The sequence below is a fragment of the Crocodylus porosus genome, unplaced genomic scaffold, assembly GCF_001723895.1.
Source record: "Crocodylus porosus isolate Cpor-Errol unplaced genomic scaffold, CroPor_comp1, whole genome shotgun sequence".
In the NCBI taxonomy this organism is placed as follows: Eukaryota; Metazoa; Chordata; order Crocodylia; family Crocodylidae; genus Crocodylus; species Crocodylus porosus.
This window is the reverse complement of record NW_017728949.1, coordinates 77063379-77087588: the sequence shown is the minus strand read 5'-3', so window position 1 is coordinate 77087588 and position 24210 is coordinate 77063379. Positions and strand designations below refer to the sequence as shown.

General features: G+C 40.9%; 1 protein-coding gene across 1 annotated transcript in view; it reads right to left on the bottom strand.

Moving 5' to 3' along the window:
• KIF5C (kinesin family member 5C) overlaps nucleotides 1-23386 on the bottom strand; it is a 156435-nt gene extending 133049 nt beyond the window's left edge. Inside the window, exon 1 of the mRNA XM_019553610.1 lies at nucleotides 23293-23386. Coding sequence (XP_019409155.1) covers nucleotides 23293-23386 — 94 coding nt within the window. The remainder of the gene's footprint in view (nucleotides 1-23292) is intronic.
• Nucleotides 23387-24210: the final 824 nt, after the last annotated feature.

Sequence of the window (24210 nt, the reverse complement as noted above, 5' to 3'; positions counted from 1 at the left end):
GCTCCTGCCCAGCTGTAGTTCTGGCCCCCCACTTCCCTACCTGCTCCCCAGAGCCAGCAGGAGACCGGGCAAGCAGAGCAGCTCTTCTGGGGCTGTAGCAGCGGCAGCAGCTGCCCCACCCAGAAGCTGTGTGCTGGCTGGGCTGCACCCTTCTGCCCACGAGGGTGGGAGGCTCAATAGGGTATGTTGTGGGGGGATACATGCGGGTGCCTCGCTCACACCCTCATGGGCAGAAGGGCTGGGTGGGGCACAATTTGTTCGTTGGCACCACAAGCCAAATGAAAGTGCTTGGCAGGCCAGATCTGGCCCCCGAGCCGTGTTTTGCCTATCCCTGGTCTAAGTGTAACACGTAGCTTCACTCTAAGATTATGGGAGCTGCGCTCTAAGTTGGACTCTCACAACGTGGCTCTCACCCAATAATATAGTAGCACCAAATGCTTTTGATCCCCTCAGGGTATAACAATACAACACCGTTTTAGGTCACATGGCTTGGTCTTTATCAGATGGATCATTTGGCAAGCTATGACTGGGCTGAAACTTTGTCATCATCATTCTGCATCACTGCTAATTCAGGGCAGAGACTTCCACTGATGCTGCTAAAATGAATTATTTATAACTAGGTTTAATATATCATGCAAGATACATTTGCTGGTACATAACATACAAACAATTGATCACATGAATTCATTATTTACATCCTAGCTGAATTAATTCATGAAAAATTGTTTTATGATTGTTGTTTGACACCATGCATGCTTTGATGAGGGGTGTTTTATAAATAAAATTATTAGTCACGTGCCTAACAGGCAGCGGTTTCTTTCAAAGTACAGAGAGCAATGCATATCCAGAGGCACTTCATCTTTTACTCAGTCACGTCATGTAGAACTGACATCATGCCTTAGACAAAAAAAATATATTCTTCTGTCACCTTTGTAGCATCTGAGTATCAAAATATTAATTATTTATGCCATCTGAAAACCAAGTGCAGGTACCAGGGTCACTGCATCATGACGCCTGTATCACATTTGTTCCATTCACACATAACAAATAGCTAATCCTGCAAATTCAGTCTGGACTCTAAAAGTCCAACTGATTTCTTTCTTGACAAATAATAGAGGTTCTGCAACTGAACCTATTTATGATAGGATATTTAAGATAATGCATAAGAATCAACATCCATCTCATTCTCTTATAGCTGTTTTGCCTAAATCATTCTGGTAGTAGAGCCAAAGATAAAATTGTATTTGTAAGCAAAGAAAAAAAGCTCACAGGTATATTGAGAGATTTTTGGCTTTTTTTTTTTTTTTAAAATTGTGTCCATTTTCTGACCGTAAGATTTCTTTTAAAAATGAACAGAACATATCCAGTGTTAAATATGTTAATTGTGGAATAGTGAAATAGATTTAAAGTCATACAGAAAAAAGATTTAAAGTGTGACTAAATGAATCAATTACTCAGACAACTTGCTAGAATACCACAACAAATTCAAGGTAGGCCAAAAGCATTTCCAGTAGAAGCTATTAAATTCTGATAATATTCCTGATCCTCAGCTGAAAAATACATTAAAACGAGCACTCATGTATGAACAAACATTGTGAGCCATGAGATAGCCCTCTGACAGAATAGCACATTACCTCAGCAGATCAGACTTAATGATTAAGCCACATGTGCAGGAGGTGCAATTGCGGGATCGTGCATTAGATCCAACAGCACCTTACTGCCAGGGTAGGGGGAGCCAAGTCCTGCATCAGCAAGAAGCCAACTCCCCCTTCGTTAAGGTTGCCCATGCTGGAAGCAATGTAGTGGCAGGGGTGGGAGTCTCAGTCCCAGCAGCACGCGTGTTCCCCAGGCTTTCACGCACCCCTCCCCCTCGCGCTATGGCTGCCACAATCCCCTGGGCTCAAGGGTTTCACACTGGGAATGGTGCACCCCTGTAGCTGGGAGCCCCATCAGCTGACAAGGTTCCCGCCACAGGGAAGGCCTTGCTACATGTGCAAATTAAAACTCGATGGCAACCAGCTAGAAAGTTAATATATGTTTTTGAGGTCTAACTTTATAGCTAGTTGATGTTTTTTATTGTGTGATAGCCACTTTGAGCACATAGCTGGGCTTAAGGTAATTAATAATTAACCAGTTAATTGTGCAATACCTGTAATGTATAGAAAGGACTTAAGAAACCTGGAAACTAGTCTCTTTGAAAGCCATTCAGAATATTACGGTAAGAATAAGAAAAGATCTTCATAATACAATAAAGCCATTTTAAATAGCTAACTGATGAAGAACATTTTTTTCCAAGTATCAGACCCTTCTATAAGCCTCTTGGACACAGCAACCCTTAAGTACACAGACGCCTATTATTCACCAGTTTCAATGGTGTAACCCAGTGTCCACTGTTGGGAGGTAAAGAGGGATAACATGTATTCAGCCCTCTAATCCCCTCCCTTAGCAGGATTGTTCCTTTATAGTTCAAGCTCTAGTGTTTTGCCCAATTTGAACTGTTCCAAACAATTAGTTTTCCAAACCTTCCCTGGAGCACTTCTGCCACAGCACAAGATCTCCACACTGGGAAACTGTTCAACCTAAATGTTCTCCTTGTTTAATTTCATCCACTTACTCCTAATTATAGGGGGGTGATTGATGGCAGGGTGGATAAAGTGTTTCCCGCTACACACACATTAAAACAAGTTCAAGCCTTGCTCTGGGCTTATGCTGAAGGCTGCCCCAGTTGGGTGATTCAGCTGCGATGAGGTATAAAGCAATGTCAGAGTGTCGGTGCCTGATTCCTTGCGGGAGAGCCCATCTCTTACAGCAGAGTACTGGCCACCCAGAATTTGGACTTCGACACAAACTAACATTTGCACATTTTATATAGATCTTACTTATCTATTGGATGTATACCCTTCTCCCAAAAGAGGGTGGGGAGGGGAAGGGCTATAGGGGTTCATACAGGCTTATTTTTTATGTATTCTAATAAAAATACTTTTTATCTGGTTGTGCTACATTCCAAGTTACATTCTTTACCCTTTGTGTTTTACGTTTGGAGACCATCATATCCCCTGCAATTAGGGCAAGAAATTGCTCTTCAGTCTCAGCATTTCAAACTTGTACCACAGAAAGTTTGCATCTATCCAAATACTCTCAGCAATATAAAAGGAAAAGCCTTGGAAACAAGTAAAATATGTTAACAAACATAAAAACAAAATAAAAGACAACAAAAAACATTGCCAAAGTCCAAGCAGAGATTTTTACCCACAGAGGGAAGGGATAGGAAATCTACTTAGGATGTCACTGTGTAATGATTTTACAGGGAAGGCGTTCAGCCATCTCATTAATGGGTGATAGCAAAAAAACAGGAAGTACTGAAAGATAAAAAAAACCTGAAAGAAGCTTCACATTTTTCTTAGCTAATTCTTCTTGTAGACATAATGCCGCTGGTAGGCTCCAGAAGGAGAAACTTCCAGCTCTAATTAGCCAGGGGGGATTGTCGCTACAGTGCTAGACCTCTGAGACTGCTTGCAGTGGAGGCAAACAGAAATGGTCTGAAAGGAAGAAGAGAAATCTCAGGGCTTCCCTGAGGAAAAGAATGAGTGACATTTTTTAGGATTCCCCGTATAGCTACCTTTTGGGCTTATAACTTCATGCCTTTAAGTGTTTCCTATACTGTCTGCATTCTAATCATTGTTCAGATCTTAGTATTTTATTACATGTTACAATCCTGCATATTCAAATTACAGATAACACTAACCCATAAAAGTCGATTGTAAATTTTGAACACCCCAAAGTCAAAGAGCATCTGGACCTAGGCTCAGTTGTAGATTAAGATCAGTTTAATAAAAAATAATAAATACATAAAACCCCACAAAAAGGTAGAGCTGGAAGGGACCTCAGGAGATCATATAGTGGGTACAACCCCCTGCTCATAGCAAGATAAGCTCTAACTAAACCATCCCATTTATATTTTTGTTTAACCTACTCTTAACCATTTCCAAGGATGGAAATTCCACAGCCTCTCTAGGTAGCCTGCTGGGTTTCCTAAATTCTGTTTGAAGAAAGAAAAAGGATTTGCCACAGGGTATATGTTTAAGCAGATATACCTGATGCACCAGAGACCCCTGATATTAAACACGAAATGCGTACAAATTATTTAAAATCACACTGGCAGCATCTACAAGAGATACTGACTGTACAGTAGCCTGATACTACTGCTCAGTAGCACTGCACCACAAGAACTGTGATGTGACACTATTGTGCAGTTGTACTAGACTACTGAGCAGTAACGTCTCAAAAAAAGACTATTGTCAGCACTACTCCACAGTAACTAGACCTCTGATTACTCTGGTTACTGCACGGTCATTTAGTGCTTATCCTGGCACTAAATGACTGCGGAGTAACGACTGCATAGTCAATGTCTCATGTAGACGTGGCCACTGTTACCTTCCGTTTATGAAGCCGACCTAAAGCCTGGAAATAAATGTAGAAGGTTTACCTTAAGACTACAGTCTAAGGGTACATACAAACGTTACATTTGGATTGATCTAACTACGGTAAGGTAGATCTAAAAGGGTTGGGGGGCCAGGCACACAGGGGGAAGGCAGCTTGGAGGCACGCAGAGAGGGGAGAGAGCAGGCACCTGGGACTAGCAGAAAAGAGGACAGGCAGCAGTATATAAATTTTCCACCTACAAAAATCAAGTTGCTGGGGGTTTTCTTAAATTCAGTGGCCTTGAATCTGGATAAATACAGAAACAGCAAAGGGTATTTGAACAGCAGCATTATCTTTCTACAGTTTAATTTAAGCTTCCTCTTTTACCTTGGCAGAAAATAAACCATTTAATAATGAATTGGGAAAATAATTTCATGTAGACTCCTGTATAACATCAGTTTAAAATACACATCCATGCATTCACTCTTTGGGTCATTTGCAGCATGCTGTGGAATTCAGATTACGTATTTTCAACTTGATTTCTTTCATAGGACTAAGGACTTCCTCCACCCTTTCCCACTAAATTATTTTAAGCAGAATAAGAAATACTCTATCAGATATGAAAAATAAATTGTACATTTATTCTTAAATCAAAGACTGCTGCATTAACTCTCCGTGTGTAGATAATGGAGGATCAAAGGCATTGGTTTATGCTGCTGTAATATTTCTATAGGGGTCATTCTGATATGGCTCAATTTTCCACTAGCTTGTGTTACTGCATTATGTGGAAACTGTCAATATTATTTTAGTTTCAAATGCTCTTATTGATATAGCATATCTTTTCATTTCCATTCAGCACACATTCACAATCCAACTCATTGTACTCCAACCAAGCACAACCTGAGCCAGTCTAACCCGACCAGTTTAAAATTCTATTGTCCAGCTGTCCTTCAGATCCAGGCTTTCAGTCACACTCAGAAATCCTGAGGGAAATGGAAGCCATGGAAAGAACACTGGGCATATATTATTGCCAGGCCACAATTAAGGCTGCTGACAGACATGAAAGAAAAAAATAAAATCAAATAAAACAACGCACTTTACTGGGAGCACGTTAGTTTGACCCAGCTCTGCAACACCTATATAGGTCGGGCACTTCCGAGGGGCTTTTTGGCATTTTTATCTAATACGTAGTTGATTCAATCAGCTATTAGATACAAGTGCCAAAAAAGCCCCACTAAAGCATCCAATCTATACAGAGCTGAGTCCACACCCATTAGTTCTATTACTGTAGGTATATTACAGCACAACCAGTCATATCATTCCTTTCCTTTTTGTCTACAATGTGCATCATTAATATAAATTATAAGCAGAAAAAAAAAAAATGTACAAAAAAAATGTACATAAAAGTCAGTAAGCAGTGCAGTGCTGGTCTAGTCTTGCCTGTACTGGGATTTTAGGTGCAGCTACACAATTAATTTTCAATTGGCATGTGTAAACACCCACCGCTACACCAATGGCCAAAACCTCATTATAAAACCCTTTTTAAATCCTACACTTCATTATGAAGGCAGGCATATCTGTCAGCACCCTGTCTCCACATATGACTAGGGATCTACCTAAACTGCTCTGGAAGTGTGCTGCACAGAGGCTCCTCTAATCTTGCTCTCTTCGCCGCGTGCCCCCACAGCTGCCGATTGGCTGCCGATTGGCTGATGGACCCCAGCATCTCTGCTGCCTGCTTCTGATCAGCTAGGAAGCAAAAAAGTCAGTTTTAAATATGCCACAGATTTTTCCTTTCACCCAATTAGTAGTGAGCAGTGGGGCTGCTGGGGCCCCTTGGCCAAATCAGCAACAGGAGGCAAAAGCTGCAGCCACAGTGATTTAAAGCCTATTTAAAGCCCTCGCCTATTTAAAACTGCAGTTTTTGGCCTCCCGGCTGATCAGAAGCAAGCAATGGGATGGCTGGGGTCCCTTGGCCAATTGGTGGCAGGCGGGGGCGGGGGCAGCAGAGGAAAAAGAACAAAATTAAAGGAGCCACTGTGCAGCATATTTCCAAGGCAATTTAGGTAGATTTCTACATATGTTCCTCGATGGAGCAAAGCGGAAAAATATTCCATTACCCCTCTGCATGTGTAGCCACTTAGATTTTATGGCACGCAGGCTCTCTCCTTGTTGTGGCAGTAGTTTAGATCAGGGGTGTTAAACTGATCCAGTCCCGTGGGCCAAATAATGGGTATGAACCTAGTCTGCCGGCTAGAGTAGGTCCCCAGACCAGCCCCATATGCCAAATCCAGTATAAAAGGCCAGTCTGGTGCAAGCCCCACATGCAGCATGTACCCCATGCTGGCCCCCTATGTTGCTTTCAACGTGTGCACCAGCTCTAGCCCCACACACTACATGCAACATGCACTTACCACCATGCAGCACACAGCACATGGGACCAGTCCCAGACATGTGCTACAAAAGGTGTGCTGGGCCAGTGTGGAACACACACACTGCATGTGGCACCCATGCCAGAATGACCCCAGATCTAGCACACAGAGCTGGCTGGTAAGGGAACCATAGGCAGCGCATGCCTTGGACCATACCTGCTCCACAACACACACCATCCCCAGCCCAGTGCAGCTTATGACCAATCCAGCAAGCACACTGCATATGACACGCACACCAGACTAGTCCTGCATGCTGGCTCCACCATATGGGGGCTGATCTGCTGGCCCAATGCCACAGCCCTAGCATTCAGGGCCAGTCCAGCACAGGTGCCACACGGAACAAGCATCCCAGACTGGTCCTGCAGGCTATGTTGAACGTGTGCAGGCTCCAGCCCCTGCACCGTGTGCAGTCCACACCAGAAGGGCTGTGTGCATCACATACAACATGCCAGACCTGAGTCCAAGACCCCACAGGGAGGACTCTGGGCCAGGTGGAAGGGCTCTGGCAGGCTAGATCTAGCTCATGGACTCTATCTTTAACACTCCAGGTTTAAATTTTCTCCACTAGCTTTACTGGCGTAGTTGGTTGCTGCTTTGTACCTGACGGATAAATAAATCTTGCACCTAGAAAATTATACAAGAGAAAGAGAAAGACAAATAACTTGCAGTGAGAAACACACAGGATCCGAGATGCGTTTTCCATCTCTCCTGATGTAGCATTCCACATGCTGTTTGACATCTGTTCCCACTTCAGCCTGTCTAATCTCTTGTCACTTTGCAATACCGTATTGATTTCTTTTGTCATCTCCTTCATCCTGTTCTCATTTAGCCTGCTTGCATCCACTCTCCCCTCCTGCTAGTTCTTTCTTCACTGAGGGCCAGTGGTCTCTTAGGTAGGGAGGAAGGGAGAAGCAGTCAATCTAATGTAATGAAGGGAGCAGCCTTTCAGCCAAATGGCAAAGCACAGTAAGCACCTGATAAGTAAGAGAACCTGGTCACTGAAAACTTCAGTTATAAAACAAGAAAGTGACAATTATTAAGGCCCCTGTCCCGTAGAGAAAAGAATATCAAGCCCTACTCATGACTAAGATCCATGAGCTTCCACTGTTTACCTTGAAGTCACCAAGAAAATATTTCTTATTTCATTATTTTGAGAAAGAAAACAGATTGCTCTAGCTTTATGAATAAGTAATTACAATTTCTAGTTCTTGATTTTATTACAAGTCCCACAATCCTTAGCATTTTCTTCAAAATACCATTTTTTCAGTAATAGAGAAACAAAGCTTGAAAATATGAACCCTAAAGGTTCAAAAACCAGAAGGCAAATAAGAGCCCAACTTTATTTTTAAATATGTCATGCTTCTGTGGGACCTAGCTCCTGGTTTTTGAATGCTTGGGGGTTGGCTTTTCTGTGAAAATCAGCCTACCCCTCACAAGAAAACTAAAAGTGAACAGGTGAAAACAGTCATGATTAAGAATACTGAAGTCCTTCAACAATTAGATACACACACACCCCTCCTAATTTCTGAAGGAAAACTTTCAGGGCTAAAATATTACATTTTTAAATGTTCCTCAAACCAGGTAAACATAATAAAAAAAGTATATTATTTACTGCCGAAACCCCTTCCAAAAGAAAAGTATTAATGCAACAAGAAAACCCAAAAAACCAAGAACTCAACAAATCTGATGCAACTGATATTGAATGGCCATTGTAGCAAGGTATAAAGTGGATGTCAATGTCAACCTGTCATATATTTTTCCATGTAGGAAGGGCAATGTTCTCCTGGGTCTTGTAGAATTGGGCCTTGGCCTCAGCAGAAATCATTATGCCCTGTTTCAATATACCCCAATAACAATTTCACTGCCAGACTCAAACATTCACTTCATATATTTTAGATAGTTCCACAACCTAAGATTTTCAAAGAAAGATTTTTTTTTCCCCACATTGGGACTTTGCTTTCTTTTCTTTTTTAGACACTCCTTTCTAAGTCTTTGTTAACAAAAGTATCGAAATGGATCTTTTGGCTTACAATTTTTTCCTGCAACTGTTAAAACTGAAAAATGCCATTAGGCTTGCACATAATAGGTTTCTTTTTTGACTCCTCTGTTAACGTGTAGCAATAAGGCTGACATGATGCATACTGGCCATTATCTCAGCCCCTTTTTCCTGTTAAATTATTAAGAAACTGAGGACATTGGATATAATTATATGACATTATAATTAGTACATTACTCTTATGGTCCCAAACCTTCAAAACAGCACAGAGACTGCCACTGCCTCCTCACCTGCTGCAGGGGGGTTTTGTATTAAATCAATTCCCAGAAGTGAGAGCCATGGGGGCACAAGGCTGTGAGGTCCAGGTAGATGTCATGAACACAGCCCCTAGAACATTTGTTTCAGAATCAAGTGAAAGTGTATTATTTCTCACTATGACTTAAAGAAGCAGATGAGGAAAAAGGAACAAGCTGCCAATAGGCAGCCAAGATGTTTTAGTGATAGGAGTGATGAGGAGGATCAAGTACTGTCACCACAGCTGTCACCCCACAGCAATTCTCTTTGCGTGCATTCACCAAAGAGAAGCAATCTGCAAGATGACAAGAGAAGAAAAGGGCTACAAAACCATTCACAATGAAGATGGATAAACAATACAAGCAGCAGCTGGTCAATCAACTTTTCTTGCCAAGGATAGATTCTCAAGTGGACAAAGCTGACAATTCAAATTCTACAACAGAAAACCCATATTTGCTTCTTTAATAAACCATGGTGAGGATGGATCTCCAACTCTTAACACTGACTGTCCAGGAAAGTGGAAAAACAGCCAAAACAAGAGCACAGCACACACAGAAAAGCTGGGCTTCATGACATGGTCACTCAGTTAGAACATCCAGACCACACAAAATGCAGACAGCCAGTACATCAGGTATTCAACGCCACCATTGTAATTCTTCCCAGAACAGGAAGGACCAATAATTTGTACAGCTGATGTTTCAGTATCTGTGCACAATTGGTACCACTGAATTTATCAATCCTGCTGCTTCCATCAAGGCATTCAACATAAATCCCTCCATAAATCAATTCTGGCTGGCAGTAGTTTCCTAAGGAAAAAAAGCAGTCACTCAGATCTTTTCACTGCAGGGTCATAAGAGCTGCACATTTTACTGATACAAGCCATTTTCATAGGCTGGTTTCCAGCATTTCAGTTCAGTAGTTTCTTTCCATATCACCAGTATACAACATCTCATTTACTCTTAAGCTCTTCATCACAGTCTCCAAGAAATAAATTGTACTTTAACTCCTACTCCCTAGGATCCTCCTTTGATTTTTTTCTCATTAGTGACTCCCATTTAGATATCCAGTGTCCCTCTGACATAGTGTTTCCCCAACCTGCAATACAGGTTTATAGCCATGTTTTTATTATTGTTCTTAAAATAGGATGAGAAGGTGACAGCAAAAACAGGTCAGTCTGAAAGTCTTTAAAATGGAAACAATTTCATGGGTTTTTCATTTTTAGCAAGTTCTAGCCATGGGAAAAGCTTACAAAGACAAGTGCTCATGTTATATATCCACCAGACCATGCAAAATGTGATCAGCTAGTGAGTGAAGGAGCTTTACAGAGGTAAAAAGGTTTTAAAAAAAAAAAAAAAATCATGAAGTGGGTACACTTTTAGGAGAGGGCAATTCCCAATCTTTAAAGACAAAGGATGTGTATTCTTACCATAAGGGGCAAAATACCATCTGCTTTGCCTTCCTATCACCTGATTTGCAGAGTGCCGAGTACATGTCCTAGGAGGGTAGGTTGTAGGAGTGGTGGTCTGAGGCCTTGCAAAGAGTTTGTTGGTGGAGCAGAATGGCAACTATGTGGTGCCAGAGCCAAGGAACAGAAGTACCTCTACTGCTTGTTCAGCCATGGTACTACAGCATGGTGGAGCACCAAGACAAGCCTATGTTTGCATTGTTAGCCTAAAGAGCACAGTCAGCTACAGGAAACCATCCATTCAGCACTTTAGACTGGTCCCAGATACTGAAATTGCCCCTCTTTCTAGAATGGCTGGTCTTCTGTTCATTGTGCCCAAGGAAGACCATGCAAGTTTATATTTAAAAACAAAACAAAAACCAGCAGCTAATAATCCCTGTCCAGAAGAATCTGCAATCTGAAGAGAGGAGAAGATAATATTAAAAACTAAGGTACAGACAGATTAAGTGTCCCCAACCTGAGTCACAAAGGGACTAAACCCAGGTAGGATAAATTCAGTCCAACATTGGACTATCCCACTTGTAGGAGTCAGGTTAACATAAACAGATTGTGAGGGGCAGATGATGAGCCAGACTAGCAAAGAATGCAGCAATTCAGGTAAAAATTCTGTATTCATACATCAAGTTTATGGAAATGCCACATGCAGCCATCATATTAACAGGGTGATACGTTAAAAATGAAACAAGTCCAAAACTGCATGGTGCAACTTTCACCAATTCCAATGGAAAGAAAAATCAACAGGACAAATAACCAGTTCAGGCTAGAACTGGAAAATATGCAGAGCAATAAACCTTTCCAGAAACCCTGAACACAACATGCCTGCAAAACCACCGCACACAGCATGAGGGGGAGACTTCCCCATCAGGCAGCGCATAGCACTCTGTCACAATGATTAACAGCCCCGAGGTCTACTGAACACAGCAGTGAATGAGCCAGCCAACTCGGAGCTTGCAGCGCCTCCAGTTTTTTAAACCAAACTGACTAAGCAGCTCTTTAAACATGTTTTGATTAAAGGAAGAGGGTAGCTATGACTCAAATGAGTGTTCTCCTGGTATGACAAATTTAGAAAGTCAGTGCATGCAGCCTGGTGGATGCTCTGAACGCATCAGTGAGATGGTGATAAGTGTGATTTTAGATAAACAGGACATCAGTCCGCGTTACTGCTTCCAGGCCATACACAGAACAATACATCCTTTACAAGGCTATAGCATAGCAACACAAGTAATGAAAGGCAGAGAAAGATCCCAGTGGAATGCTCTGAGCTAGGAAGTGACAGGCAGCGAGCTCTGCTTCCAAGCCCAGTTCTAGCTCTCGCACTGCCTTGCGGCTTGTCCTGAGGCAAGTTCTTCTTAGCACCTCATTCTCACTTCACCTCTTAACCAAGTATAATACCTACCTCACAACTGGGAAGAGAGGCTTAATTAATGTTTACGTTTGCTTTGAAATCCTTTGCTGCTGGAACGCTCTATGGGATAGTAGTATGACATTTTTATTCTAACAAGTCTGTTTATAAGAAGCAGTTGAGGTTGCTATGTGACAACGTTTACAAAATCCAAGTAGCGCATAACAGCAAGATGAAAACCAGTATCAATTCTACATCACCCACATAGCGCAAACATTTTCATATATAAAGGAATATTTCACCACAACAACCTTAAGTCTGGCCATTGATTATTGCTTTATGTATTCAATTTTGTCATCTTAATTTAGTATTAAAATATTTTCATTTAAGGGGATAGCTGTAAGTGGAAACTTTCACTTTGTCAAACAAAATTTACCAATGTATTTTAAAGTATTTATAAAGCTGCCAAGACTACACCAGGTAAGTAACCAGGGAAGTAGATATGCTTTGTTATAAAGAGAACAGTGATAAGCACATTTTTAAAAAGAGAAGTTAATGGACAGCTACAAAAAAAAAAAAAAAAAAAGGGTAACATTTTCAAATTAAGAGGCCAGAAAACAAGCTTAATCACTACATTTTGTATGGATTGAAAGGGATGATCTCAGAGTTGGGGATATTGGAACAGACATTAAGATCAGATCTTAGAAATTCTGTGGAAACACTGGGATAAAGACCTGGATGCCACCTGGCTGTGAACAGAAGTCACCTCTCATAAGAGCACAAAGCACCAGGCCTAACAATCAACCCCACAAAGCCCTTCCTCATTCAATGTGCATTTGATAAGGTCTGCACATTCACTACAAATGGAAGCTAAATTAGGCGCAAACACACTGAGTCCAGTTCACCTTTAACACTGGCAAAATAAGAGAAACAGTTTATTATATTAAGTAATAACACACAGCTCAGTGGAATATGGTGCCTCCCAGTGCAGTCACTCAGCTTCTCTTCACTGTGGGCAAACCAGTTGAAAAATATAGCTAATAATGATTTGTTCTACCAATGAAAAGGGACAATGTAAAACTTCAAAGCACTTTACAATGCTGGATAAACATTATTATCCACACCTTACAGCTGGCCTAAATACAGACATCCAGGCAGCATGCCATCAAATTACCATATTACAACTTCAGGGGGAAAAATAAAAGTGTTTACTTAACGGCACTGAGAAAAACACATGCTCAGTTACTCAGTAAAGATAATTGGCCTGTGCCTACATATACAGGCACTCAAAGATAAGATAACACAGTTGTTACAGGGGTTACAGGTTGGTCTGGGATGCAGGTGACCACAGCTTCAAAATTCATCTCCTGGCATCCAGCAGGTCACTCTCTTCCCAAAGTCACCACACAAGCTGTTGGGAGAACGGCTACAATAAAGACGATTCTAAGGTACTGTGTAAAAGAGAACCACAAGTATCTAAAAATCAATAAAAGAAGATGCATTTTGGTGAGGAATGTAGCAGCAGAAGTTATTGTGCCAAATTCAGAAACATCTGTTGACTCTGAAACTGCCTTGGCTAGTTCAAAGGTTTGTGATCGTGAAAGTTATCTTCGACATTTTTTCTAGCTCTACCAACTTCACTGACATAAATACACCTAGTTGGGGGGAAAAAATGCAATTTCTTAAAAAAATCTTACTCTTCATAGCTTTAAAGATGGACTTTTATGTAACCCAGTATCAAAACTGACTTGTGTTTCAATGTTTAGGGAAATGTAATCACGTTCAGAAAACAGATGGCAGCAGAAAAAAAAATAGACAATTTGCAAGCATATCAAAAGCAGCCTTTAAGTCTTTATCTCACGAATAATTTATCCAGTTACAATATATATTTTAAAAATGGCTGGGTTTTCAATTATCCTTAACCCCAGAATCTGAAAAGATCAAATTTTAGAGGTTCTCGTGGAATTAAAAAAGAGAATCAAAAGTCAACCAAAACAGCAGGAATGTAGCAGTAACTGCTTGAAGGCTCTTCTTCATAATGTCACATGGAGAGACAGGATTTGCAGCTGCCTCTACTGCTATATGGTTTTAGACAAAGCCAATGGGTTTACATTTCAGGAAGCCTGTCTTAATGGATGGAAAATGGATGCCCACAACTGAGAGACATTTGGACTTCTCCAAAAAATAGGAAAGAGAGAGTCCCAGTGGTAAGTCAGAGCGTCTCTGAGCTACAGCTCTTCAACAATATTTAAAGAAAACTATGAGCTTGATGTGGTTTGGGTGGGCTTGTATTTTTAAATGCATTTTAAATACACAGCTTTCTCGTATTCTAATCCAATCATTTGAAAAGTGTCCCCCTCCAGCTTTCTATATTAAAAAGCATTCCCGTGGGAAAGCCACAATTATTCCAACTTGCAGGAGCAGGGGGCAGGGGCGGGGCAGAAGGGATGATGTTAAGCAAAGCACTGGGTGCGCAGAAATCAGTCAGAAAAATAGCTCAGCAACTACTGAGCATCTTCTATATCGTTTTATGCTTCCATGCATGCAGCGTCAGCGCAAGCAGGGTCAACCATCCATTGCTCACACAAGCTACCATCTCAGATAACTTGCACTTAGTGTCCTTAAAGTATTCTGCACAGCTTCTGCTTTCCTGCTTCAGACTAAAGCAGTCTAAGCAGAGTATGTAGTCTGCACCTAGGTTGAACTCTACATTCAAAATTTCTTCAAAAAGTAGGAATGGACTTTATAGATATTCTCCCAAAATTGAGGTCTCATCTACCTGAAACAGCTGAGCTTTGAAAAGCTGTAGCAGGGCAGAAATGAATGAGGAGAAAACTAAGGGTCTATAAGAAGTTGCCTGAGATAAATCCATGTTTGATTACATTAAAATACAGAGCTACAGATTCAGAGGAGAAATTTAACAAAATTGACACACGCTGCATGTGCGCACACTTTGTTCTCTTTATTTAAAGAAACTAACCCCCCCAACACAGATCCTTTCACTTAAAAATCTTGTTCAATGCAAATATTAATAATAATAACAACAACAACTGCTGAATTTGTTTAAATAAAGCAACAAATTTGCAAACTAAAGAAAGATAATAACCTTAACCAAAATGTTCCCAGACAAAGCAGCCACTTCAAATTATGAACACATCTCTCCCCACAAAGCAAAACAGATCATCCAATCCATCTTTCTTCAGAAAAGCTGTTTCCTCTTCTGCACTCATCTGTGATTGACATTTTTGTTCATGCAATACAGTGTTGCAACCAAATACACATGGCTCAATTTATACACATCTGTTTTCTAACAAGAAAAGCAGACAGACATTAGACATCTACTTACAAGTGAAAACAGTTAAAATGTAAGTGGAAGATATTTCACACTTGGAGAAAAAAAGAAAATCGTTCCATGATAAAGTGGCTCCCTTTTCCAGCTGCACAATTCTGAACACTCTTTTGCAGGCTGACTGATTGTACGCCTGGGAAGGTCTGCAAATATGTTAGGTACAATGAGCTATAATGGAGGAAACAGGAAATCTTTAACAGGCTTATTTTGATGGCTGTTTGTGGCAAAACAGGAAAGAAAGTGGCACTAGGGAATTAAAAACTAATTACAGGAAATTATTATTCCTCATAAATTAAAATTTAACTTAGGAAAGTGAAAAGAAGTATTCCTGCAAAACCTACAAGGTATAAAATGAACACATTCATGTTGGAAGTTCCAGCTGGCCTTTCTATTTCCTTTTTATCTTTTGCAATTGTGAGTCACTGATAACCTGCTAGTGCACTGTTAAGCACAGTATATATAAACCATCTCTGCATTTTTCTTATATACGAATATCAAACCATTTTCTTACCAAACAGCTGTTTCTGCCCAACTTGCTTTTCAGTTGGGAGTAGGGAACTTCACACCAGATCTCCTCTGACTATACAAAAAGATGTGTGCACAGATTTCAGAGAATACTGGAGGATCTAGCTGTGCCAAACTCAACAGGGACACTCAGAAATCAATTCCAGCTCTTCCATTGACTGTGAGACAGCTACATCTCAGGGGAAGACAATGCAGTCTGCAGCCCAGATAGAAAGACACAAGCAAGTACAGCTGTTGACCACACTGCACCTATTACTAATTCCATCTGTGTGCCAAAGCTCAGTGTTTACATCTACCATTGCTCTTAACACACAGCACAATGCTTAGTGGGAAAACATTCTTGGAAAATCGAGTTAGACCTCATATTTGTGAAATTTCAGCATCGGTAAAATCATTAAACAATGAATGACCTTCATCCCTTCACTAAGAGAAGCTGAAAATAGTAGTGCTTTGTGACTACAGGATAGCGTGAATATGTTATTAAATATGGAAAAACACCTGAAGTGTTTCACAAAGAAACAAAACAAAAAACAGGTCTATTTTGAATTAAGCACGTATTCTTAGCTAATGCATTAGCCAGACACAACATAATTAGTTGAACTACTTGATACACTTTACAAGACACCTGTGTTATCAAGTCAATTCACTTAAAAAAAAAAAAAATCAATTGGTAGTGATATTTTCATTTTATTAGGTCTCCCTTCAGAATGCTTCAAAGTTCCTTCACAAAAAGAAAGCGAATTAATTTTCCTTTTATAGGGAGGGTTAAAGAGAGTATGATAGTGCCTTTGACAGAAAAGAGAGACTGAAACTCAAGAAGAAGGTACTAGATTGCATTCCTCTCCCTTATCAAGAGGAGAAAAATATACCAGGAGCAAGAAAGCCACCATGACAGGACCCTGAATCATTTACTGTCTAGGAAAACTTCCTCTGCTAAAAACGAGATCCTGTAGCCAAAGAATTTGATACAGAATTCACTCAAAAGACCTTCCCTCAAGAATCTATTTTTTTAAATTATACACTTCTAACCCCTATGGCTGTGAAGATAACCTTTCAAATCTGAAATGAGAATAAACCAACACAACCTTCCCTGCTTTTCAGAGAGTTGGGAACAATTTTGTAAGTGGAAATAGGAAGGAGCTTTATTCATTGGGAAAGTTACAAAGAAACCTAAAAACAAGCTAATCCAACGCAGGAAGACCCTTATGCCCACGCAGAGCCCTACTGATTTCAACAAAGCTTTGCTAGGGCAGAGCTAGTATTTTCCATTCATATAAATGAGCTTACTGGATCAGGGCCTAAAATGCCAGCATTTTTAAATTATGTCAGTGCTGATTCTTTCAAAAGAAACATCATCAATTTATTCCAAAACTCTCCCCACACCTTGTTGGATGCCAAACCCAGCAGCTTCCCATTAGATATCTCCCAAAAAGTTTAACTATACAGAAAATTGAAAACACAGTAAAATATGCTGAATATTTAGTTTAATTCAATAAAAACTGGGTCAATTTATATGAAATAGTAGAATCTCCCACCTGCCATATTGTAAAGTTTGCTGTAAATTTTGGGGGCAGCTTCCCAAAATCTGCATATGGTCTTATCTAAAAATATAGCTGTACTTAAGTGTAATACAGTGAGAAGACTGGTAAAGTCCGTGTTATCTATTTGGCTCAAGAACTAAAGTGTGTAGTGCTTTCAAATGGAATAAAAAATTGGAAGCAACTAACTCTACAACTAATATACTTTAGACAGAAATGGTCAAACAATAGAACTGATGACATTTAACTGTACAAGGAGAGAAGCTATCATCTCCACAGCATGTACTACTATCCCATATTCTCAATTACTCTATCTGCACAAATAGTAGCTCTCTCTTTGCAGCCAAACAAGAAGAATTAGCTCCTCTCCACAGATAGTATCTATATTCTTAAAATCCCTAAAAAGAATCACTGGGCCAGCAGGACTGTATTGAAGCTGCAGATTGTTCTGCTTTGGTTTAGAAGAGACTATCTGACTTATCTTAATTGGAATAAGGTTAATTGCTGGATACTTCAGGTCACTAGATGTCAACGATAATAAAAGTTTACTAAGGGCTATGTTTTCAGCACCTTGCACAGCTCCCACTTCCAAGAGGCTACAGGAAATAGTTTAACTCCCTTCATGGACTCTCTTAGGTACATTAGCACCACATCTGCCCTTGTTCAGCATTCATTCCTTTGACAAGGTGAAAGCTTTAGGAACACTCAAGTTGTTATTCTCTGGTCCAAGATTTTTGGCCTGAAAAAACTAAGGAAGTTCACTAGGCACCATATTTATTTCAAGTACTTTTTGTCTCCAGTCAAAGGATATAAGGTAAGCTAAAGGGGGATTTGTTTGTGTTTTGAATACATGATTGTGCTTCCTGTAACCAAAAATAATGGTAGTCATTGTTTATTTCTCCTTCAGTTTAATGACTGTATGGTATAAGCAAGACACAGAAATCAGGGATCAGTCCATTCATTACTGAACTTCAAATTCTTGCAAGTGCAAGTAGCAAATTATCTGCCGAGTAATTACTGACCAGTAAGGCAGGTGTAGATGGCCAAGCAGGAGCAAATTTATTCTCAAGGCAGCCGGGGGTGGGAAATTGCTCCCAGTCCCCAAGAGCTGCTTGCTGCCGGGACAGGGGGACATTGTCCCCACCTGAGCTCCACCACCGAAGCCCGCCCTGGCAGCAGGCAGGTCCCAGGGGCAGGGAGCAATCTCTCAGCCCCTGCCAGAAGACAGCCATCTCCTGAACCCATGCTCTCTGCCAGTCCCTGTTGCAGTTTGTGTGATCAGACTCTCAGCAGTGGTGGTATAGGCACCTACCCTGGAGATCTTCAAAAAGACTGGACGCACACCTGGCTGGGGTTATTTGACCCCAGCAGTATTTTCTTGCCCAGAACAGGGTGGGCTGGACCCAATGATCTCATGAGGTCCCCTCCAGCCCTAAACGTCTGCAAATCTGTAAATGGTTCAAAACACCCCTAGAAGCCACTCTATACAGAAGTTCTCAAAGCCACAACAGAGGTGGAATATTCCTGAAGATATGGGATAGACAAAGACTATATGTGCTCCCCAGCTATGCAATCACCCATCCTAGCTTGTGAAACGACTGTCTGAGCTGATGTGGTGGCAGAGCAGGCAACTCTAGATTCTGACAAATACAGAAAAGTTGGCAAGAAGTCCTTGTCATTACAGCTATTTCCCCACAGACTTATGCTGCCCTAGATTACAAAAGAAAGAGAAGGCTGCATATTGTTTAAATTAACTGAGGACATCTGTTTTTAAAAGATTAATGTGCAGAAATGTCTTAGTAAAAAAGAGATCAAGGCCTCTGAAATCTACTAACACTGTAATAACAGAACCATATACTGTCCAACCAATTCTGGCCATATTGATGACTCAGCAATATATCATAGGAAAATCGTTGCTGGGAGCTTGTTTGGGAAGGCTAAAAAGAACAATAATTTGTATTAGGCATAAAAGCCAAGTGCATTAATGGTTCCTTCAATGGCTACTATTACAGTCATTAAGTTAATGAAACATTTGTTTCTAGAGAAATGGCAGCACAATGTTGACACGTCCGCTGTTGGCTTTGTGGCAATTCCCCTGTTAACCTAATCCATTAATTAGTTCAAGGTGAATGGGAGCCATGTGGCACATTTACTACATTTTGTTAGAGTATACAGTGACCTCCCTATATGCTGCAGAACAGTCAGGCATGGAAACAATGCACTCCAGCATTTTAGGAAGATTAGCAGAGCACAGCAAAACTTGTCTTAAAGCAGGAAAGTAGAAGGCATCAAGTAAAAAATTTGCTTTGTAATTCATGCCACAGTAAAGCAAAACTTGATGACATAAGAGAATTAATAACGTTTTCTAATAGAAAAGAATCCATCCCAGATTTCTGGTATGTCTTGGTGCCTGCCTTTGGAGGCCATAGGCTTCAAACAGATTACATGCTTATCTGTGTGAGCTGCTGGTACCACATTGCAAGTTTCTCAGACCAGTTCTTTTATAGAAAAATGCCAAGTCTTCATAGGAACAGAGGAGTTAAGGGAGAAAAAGGAAACAGACTAATGATGCAGGTCATATAAAAAGATTCCAGGTTATGTTTTCAACTACAATAAAATTCATAGCAAAATACCCTGCATATCCTTCCATACCAGAAAACAGAACAATCCCACAGAATGATGGAAAACTATATCCAATTCTCTTTCTAAAAAAGGGTCATTTGAACAAGCTGACAAGTTGATTTTCCCTAGCTATAAAACAGTCAGCTTCACCACCAGTACTGGCATCCCCAATCTCACATCCTAGAGCAAATCAACCTATATGAATTTAACTCTACTTCAGACATTTCTATCAAGGCATGCAGATCCCTCCCACTTCAAAGTAAAATGGTTTACACTTGAATGCATTTAAAAAGGTGGAAATATTTCTCTGTTTTCATTAGAAGAGCAACGTACCATGCAACATTACAAGAAACATTGGAATGATTGGCAAGAACCGTTGAGACTATTATATTGCCTTGAATTCACTCCTCTAATGTTCACTTGTTTTCAGGATGTTTTGTTAGAAACCCAAACTCTTAAAGCATTTGTGACTGCAAATTAACAGCCAGTAAGATATCTTAGCAGAAAGGCTCACTTATTTAGAAGACGCACATTAGGTCCTGCATCACAGCCATCATCTCTCTACTGGAAGGGAGCTGCAAGGACTTCCTTAACAACCCACCAGGGCAACACTTGGTGGACAGCATCCTGTTGAACAGTATTCTCCTTTCTCCCCCCTGCCACCACAGTGGTTGCAGGGCAGAAGGGCAAATCTCAGCACATTCTGTTTCCAGAGATGGCTGCAAAGCTTTTTTACTTTTTGCCCTTACTTTTCCATTCAAAAGGGAACGAAAACCAAGAGTTTTTTTGTCTCCTTCCTGCCAACAGCAAACACTGACATCCATCTCTCAGGCAGGCCAAAATGCCAGTTCTAGAAATCCCCAGTATTAAACATCCCAATTATGTCAGTTTTCAAACTTCTTTTGCTAAATTACCTGGGGAGTGCCCGGTATAGACCTACGAGACAAACAAAAGAAAAACTTGTTCCTCAGCACACTTCAATTACTTCAGGTTTCTTTGTTTTGTTTTGAATTTATTTAGAGGAGAAAAGTATCATGGGCCCACTAGAAAATCTAACTGGGAAATACCATTTCCTATCACAGGCAGTTAACCATCCCTTATACATTCCTTCCAGACACTGATGAACTTCACTCATAGGTGCTTATAAGATAAAATTCATATCTGACAAGTTAGCACACTCACCGAATACAAGAAATAAGCAACTTAGAAAAAAACATTTGGAAATACATCAGTCAAACAGATAGTCAACAGATGATCACTGTCAGGTTGCTTTGGAGCAAAGAGAGGCAACAGATCTATTTATTTACATTTGTCTTTTACTGTTATAGCTAAGGATGGGTTAGAACATGGCAAACACACAAGAATCACATAAAGGAGAAAAAGAGTCATAGAACATCATGTCTGAATATGTTTGGCCATGTAAAATCATGATCAAAAGTCAAAAAAATCAAAACCAATCATAACTTATTCATTTAAACCATATCCCGTATCCCACTGCATTGTCTATATAGAGAGACAGATCTCTAAAGGTTCCTATCAGTGCCCAGCTGAGGGGAGAAAGGCAATGAATGAAATCCCATCCCCAGCGAGGCCAATGGAGCTTTTCCTTTGAAATTCTAGTTCCACTGTGGGCAATCTACAATTTGTATGAACAAATCCTGAAACTCACAGATATGGACAGTGTCTAAAGAAACTGGAAAAATCATGTTGCTTGTTTTTGAGAAATAACAATCATGCCAAGTCCTGCTTTCTGTCAGACATACTGCAAGCCTAGAAAATGTTAGTAGCAGATAATGATGGACAGCACACAAGGCATTTTCTCCATATGTTTGTAAAGATCTTGAATAAAATAGACTATTTTTCCAGAAGGTAGTTCAGAAGATTGAATTAGACATAACCTTGCCCTTCATGTCTGTGCATTTGCAATAACAAAATTCCATTAGTTTGTCTCAGAGAAGAAAAAAACTCCTGATATTTATGATTTAATCAAAACTGCATTTTTTAAAATAAAACAAAAATACACTTTGTGATTTGTATTCTGAAGCAAACAAAAGTAAGTTGTTTATTTTACTTTACAGTTCAATTTTTTAAGGACTTTATGACTCTTCAAAAGAAAGTAGTGCTCTTCTAGAAAGTTTACCCTGGCAATATTTTTCAGCAGAAAGATGATTCATCCCTCTTTCCGCCAAGCTAAATATTACTAGTGGTCAGATCTAAGCATTAAATCTGACCCGCTGAATAAGGACAATCAATACCATGTTCTATTATTAGTACACTGCAATACCACCTACTGTAGATCAAGTTATGGCAAAGTCCCTTTGGGCTAAGAACTTGCAACCAAAGACGGCTACACTAGTAATGGCCCAATTTCTCATAGGTGTCATTACAATCAGCAAACCCAACGCAAGAGAGAATTTTCACTGTTTAGTATAACAAAGACTTGCAAGGAAGCCTGTGAAGCTTAATCCATTATACTACAGGACTGCAGTTACTTCAACTGTGGAAGAAGAGCTACAGCAGCAGAGCCCCCTGGTGTAGAAGCAGCTCTGCCAACAGAAAGAATCTGTCACCAGTTTCATTCGCTTCCCACCTCCACCCGACAAACAGCAGAAGCGTTGCCAGCCTACTTCTGCCAATAGAGCTGTTTTGCCAGTATAACCGCACTGGCTACATGATCTTTCCACCAGCCCTAATAGATGCAGTTATGTCAGCAGAACTTTGTCACAGAGACAAGGTCTTGTTAGACATCGTTAGTCCTCCTTCTTCCCAGACCTCAACTGGCCACATAATGAGATGCCAAGATGGGTAAAATTAAAAAAAAAAAAAAAACCCAACTATTAAGACATTCAACTAAAGATGCCAACCAGTTATCCTGCTAAAGGGAAAATATACAGAAGGGTAAACATACCCTCTTATCTGTTGTTGCCATTTCTCCCCAAAATACAATAGCAAGTCATAAATGAATTCGGGCATGGCTATACAATTTTACAGTGGTCAGGGACCACGTGTGCCCCAAACTATGGGCCATGAACTACACGTACCATGCCACCAGCATCCCCCCCTGGTGAACCATGCTGCATAAGCATCCCCACCCACTGCAGAGAGGCTCCAGGGCCTCCCCCCATGTCAAAGCTTGTGAAGCAACATGGCCTGCCCCACCCCACCCCCAAAGGAGGAGCAGCAAGAGGGAGGAGTGCACAGTCACCCCAGTGGTGGCAGCAGCTGAGACAGTGGAGAGGGGGAGCCCAGGCAAGAGCCCACAGGCTACTAGTTTGATGAGCCCAGAATGAGGGGATACTTTTAGTACCTGCTGGAGGCAGTATCTGCTTTTTCCCCTCATTTTTCAAGTCAACAGATAATGCTTCACAGTCAAGCCTGAGCATTTTCTTCAAAGATGTCATCTTATACCAGATCCCGTGTTTTTCAAAGACAGGCTACATTGCAGAGCTGCACTATGACTAGAATTACCATATGCAAGTCTTAGCAAAGTAGCGCAGAGACCGGAAGTTGAATTTCCCTATCAAAAGGATGCGTTTATCAGCAGAAGCCGCTCGCGCGTAAAAAGATTCTACGGATCATTTCATACGTGTGCGGTTGCTTTTTTTTAACCTTCCTAACGTTTCAATGGAAGTAACTGTTTCACTGCTAGTTTTATTTCTTCGTTCCAAACATTCACGGCCTGAAGTCATCCTCCTTTGTTTCGGAGAGCAGATTAACTGGCCGCGGCGATTAGGATGATTCTTTCAAGTGAGGAACATGAATTTTACCTCCTCACAAATGAATCGCATTTCATTGTTGTTGGGTTTGGTTTTATTGCTTTATGCAGCGCCCCAAATACGGGAAGAGACGTAAAAAAAGTCTCCATCATCTATGTGTAAAATCACCTCAAAGTTGTATTCGGTCTCTCCCCGCCCAACTAGCCCCCTTTACAAGGAAAGTACTTGCTCGCCCAACGACCGAGGGCACCAAACCTCTGACACAAAGATCGCTATTTCGCTGGCTTGTCCCGTGGTGGGCTCAATCACTGGGCTGCCTATTCCTGCCAGCACTCGTGCAAAGAGGGCAGAAACAGCCGCTTCATGGGTAGCACAAATATGGCTGCCGAGGGCTGGAGCCCGCACCTAAAACAAAGCCCTTCCCCCACGTCCAGCGAGGCCGGCGGCTCCGGGGCACACGGCTCAAGCAGCCGAGCCGCGCGGCCCTGCGAGGCAGCCCGGGGGCGACC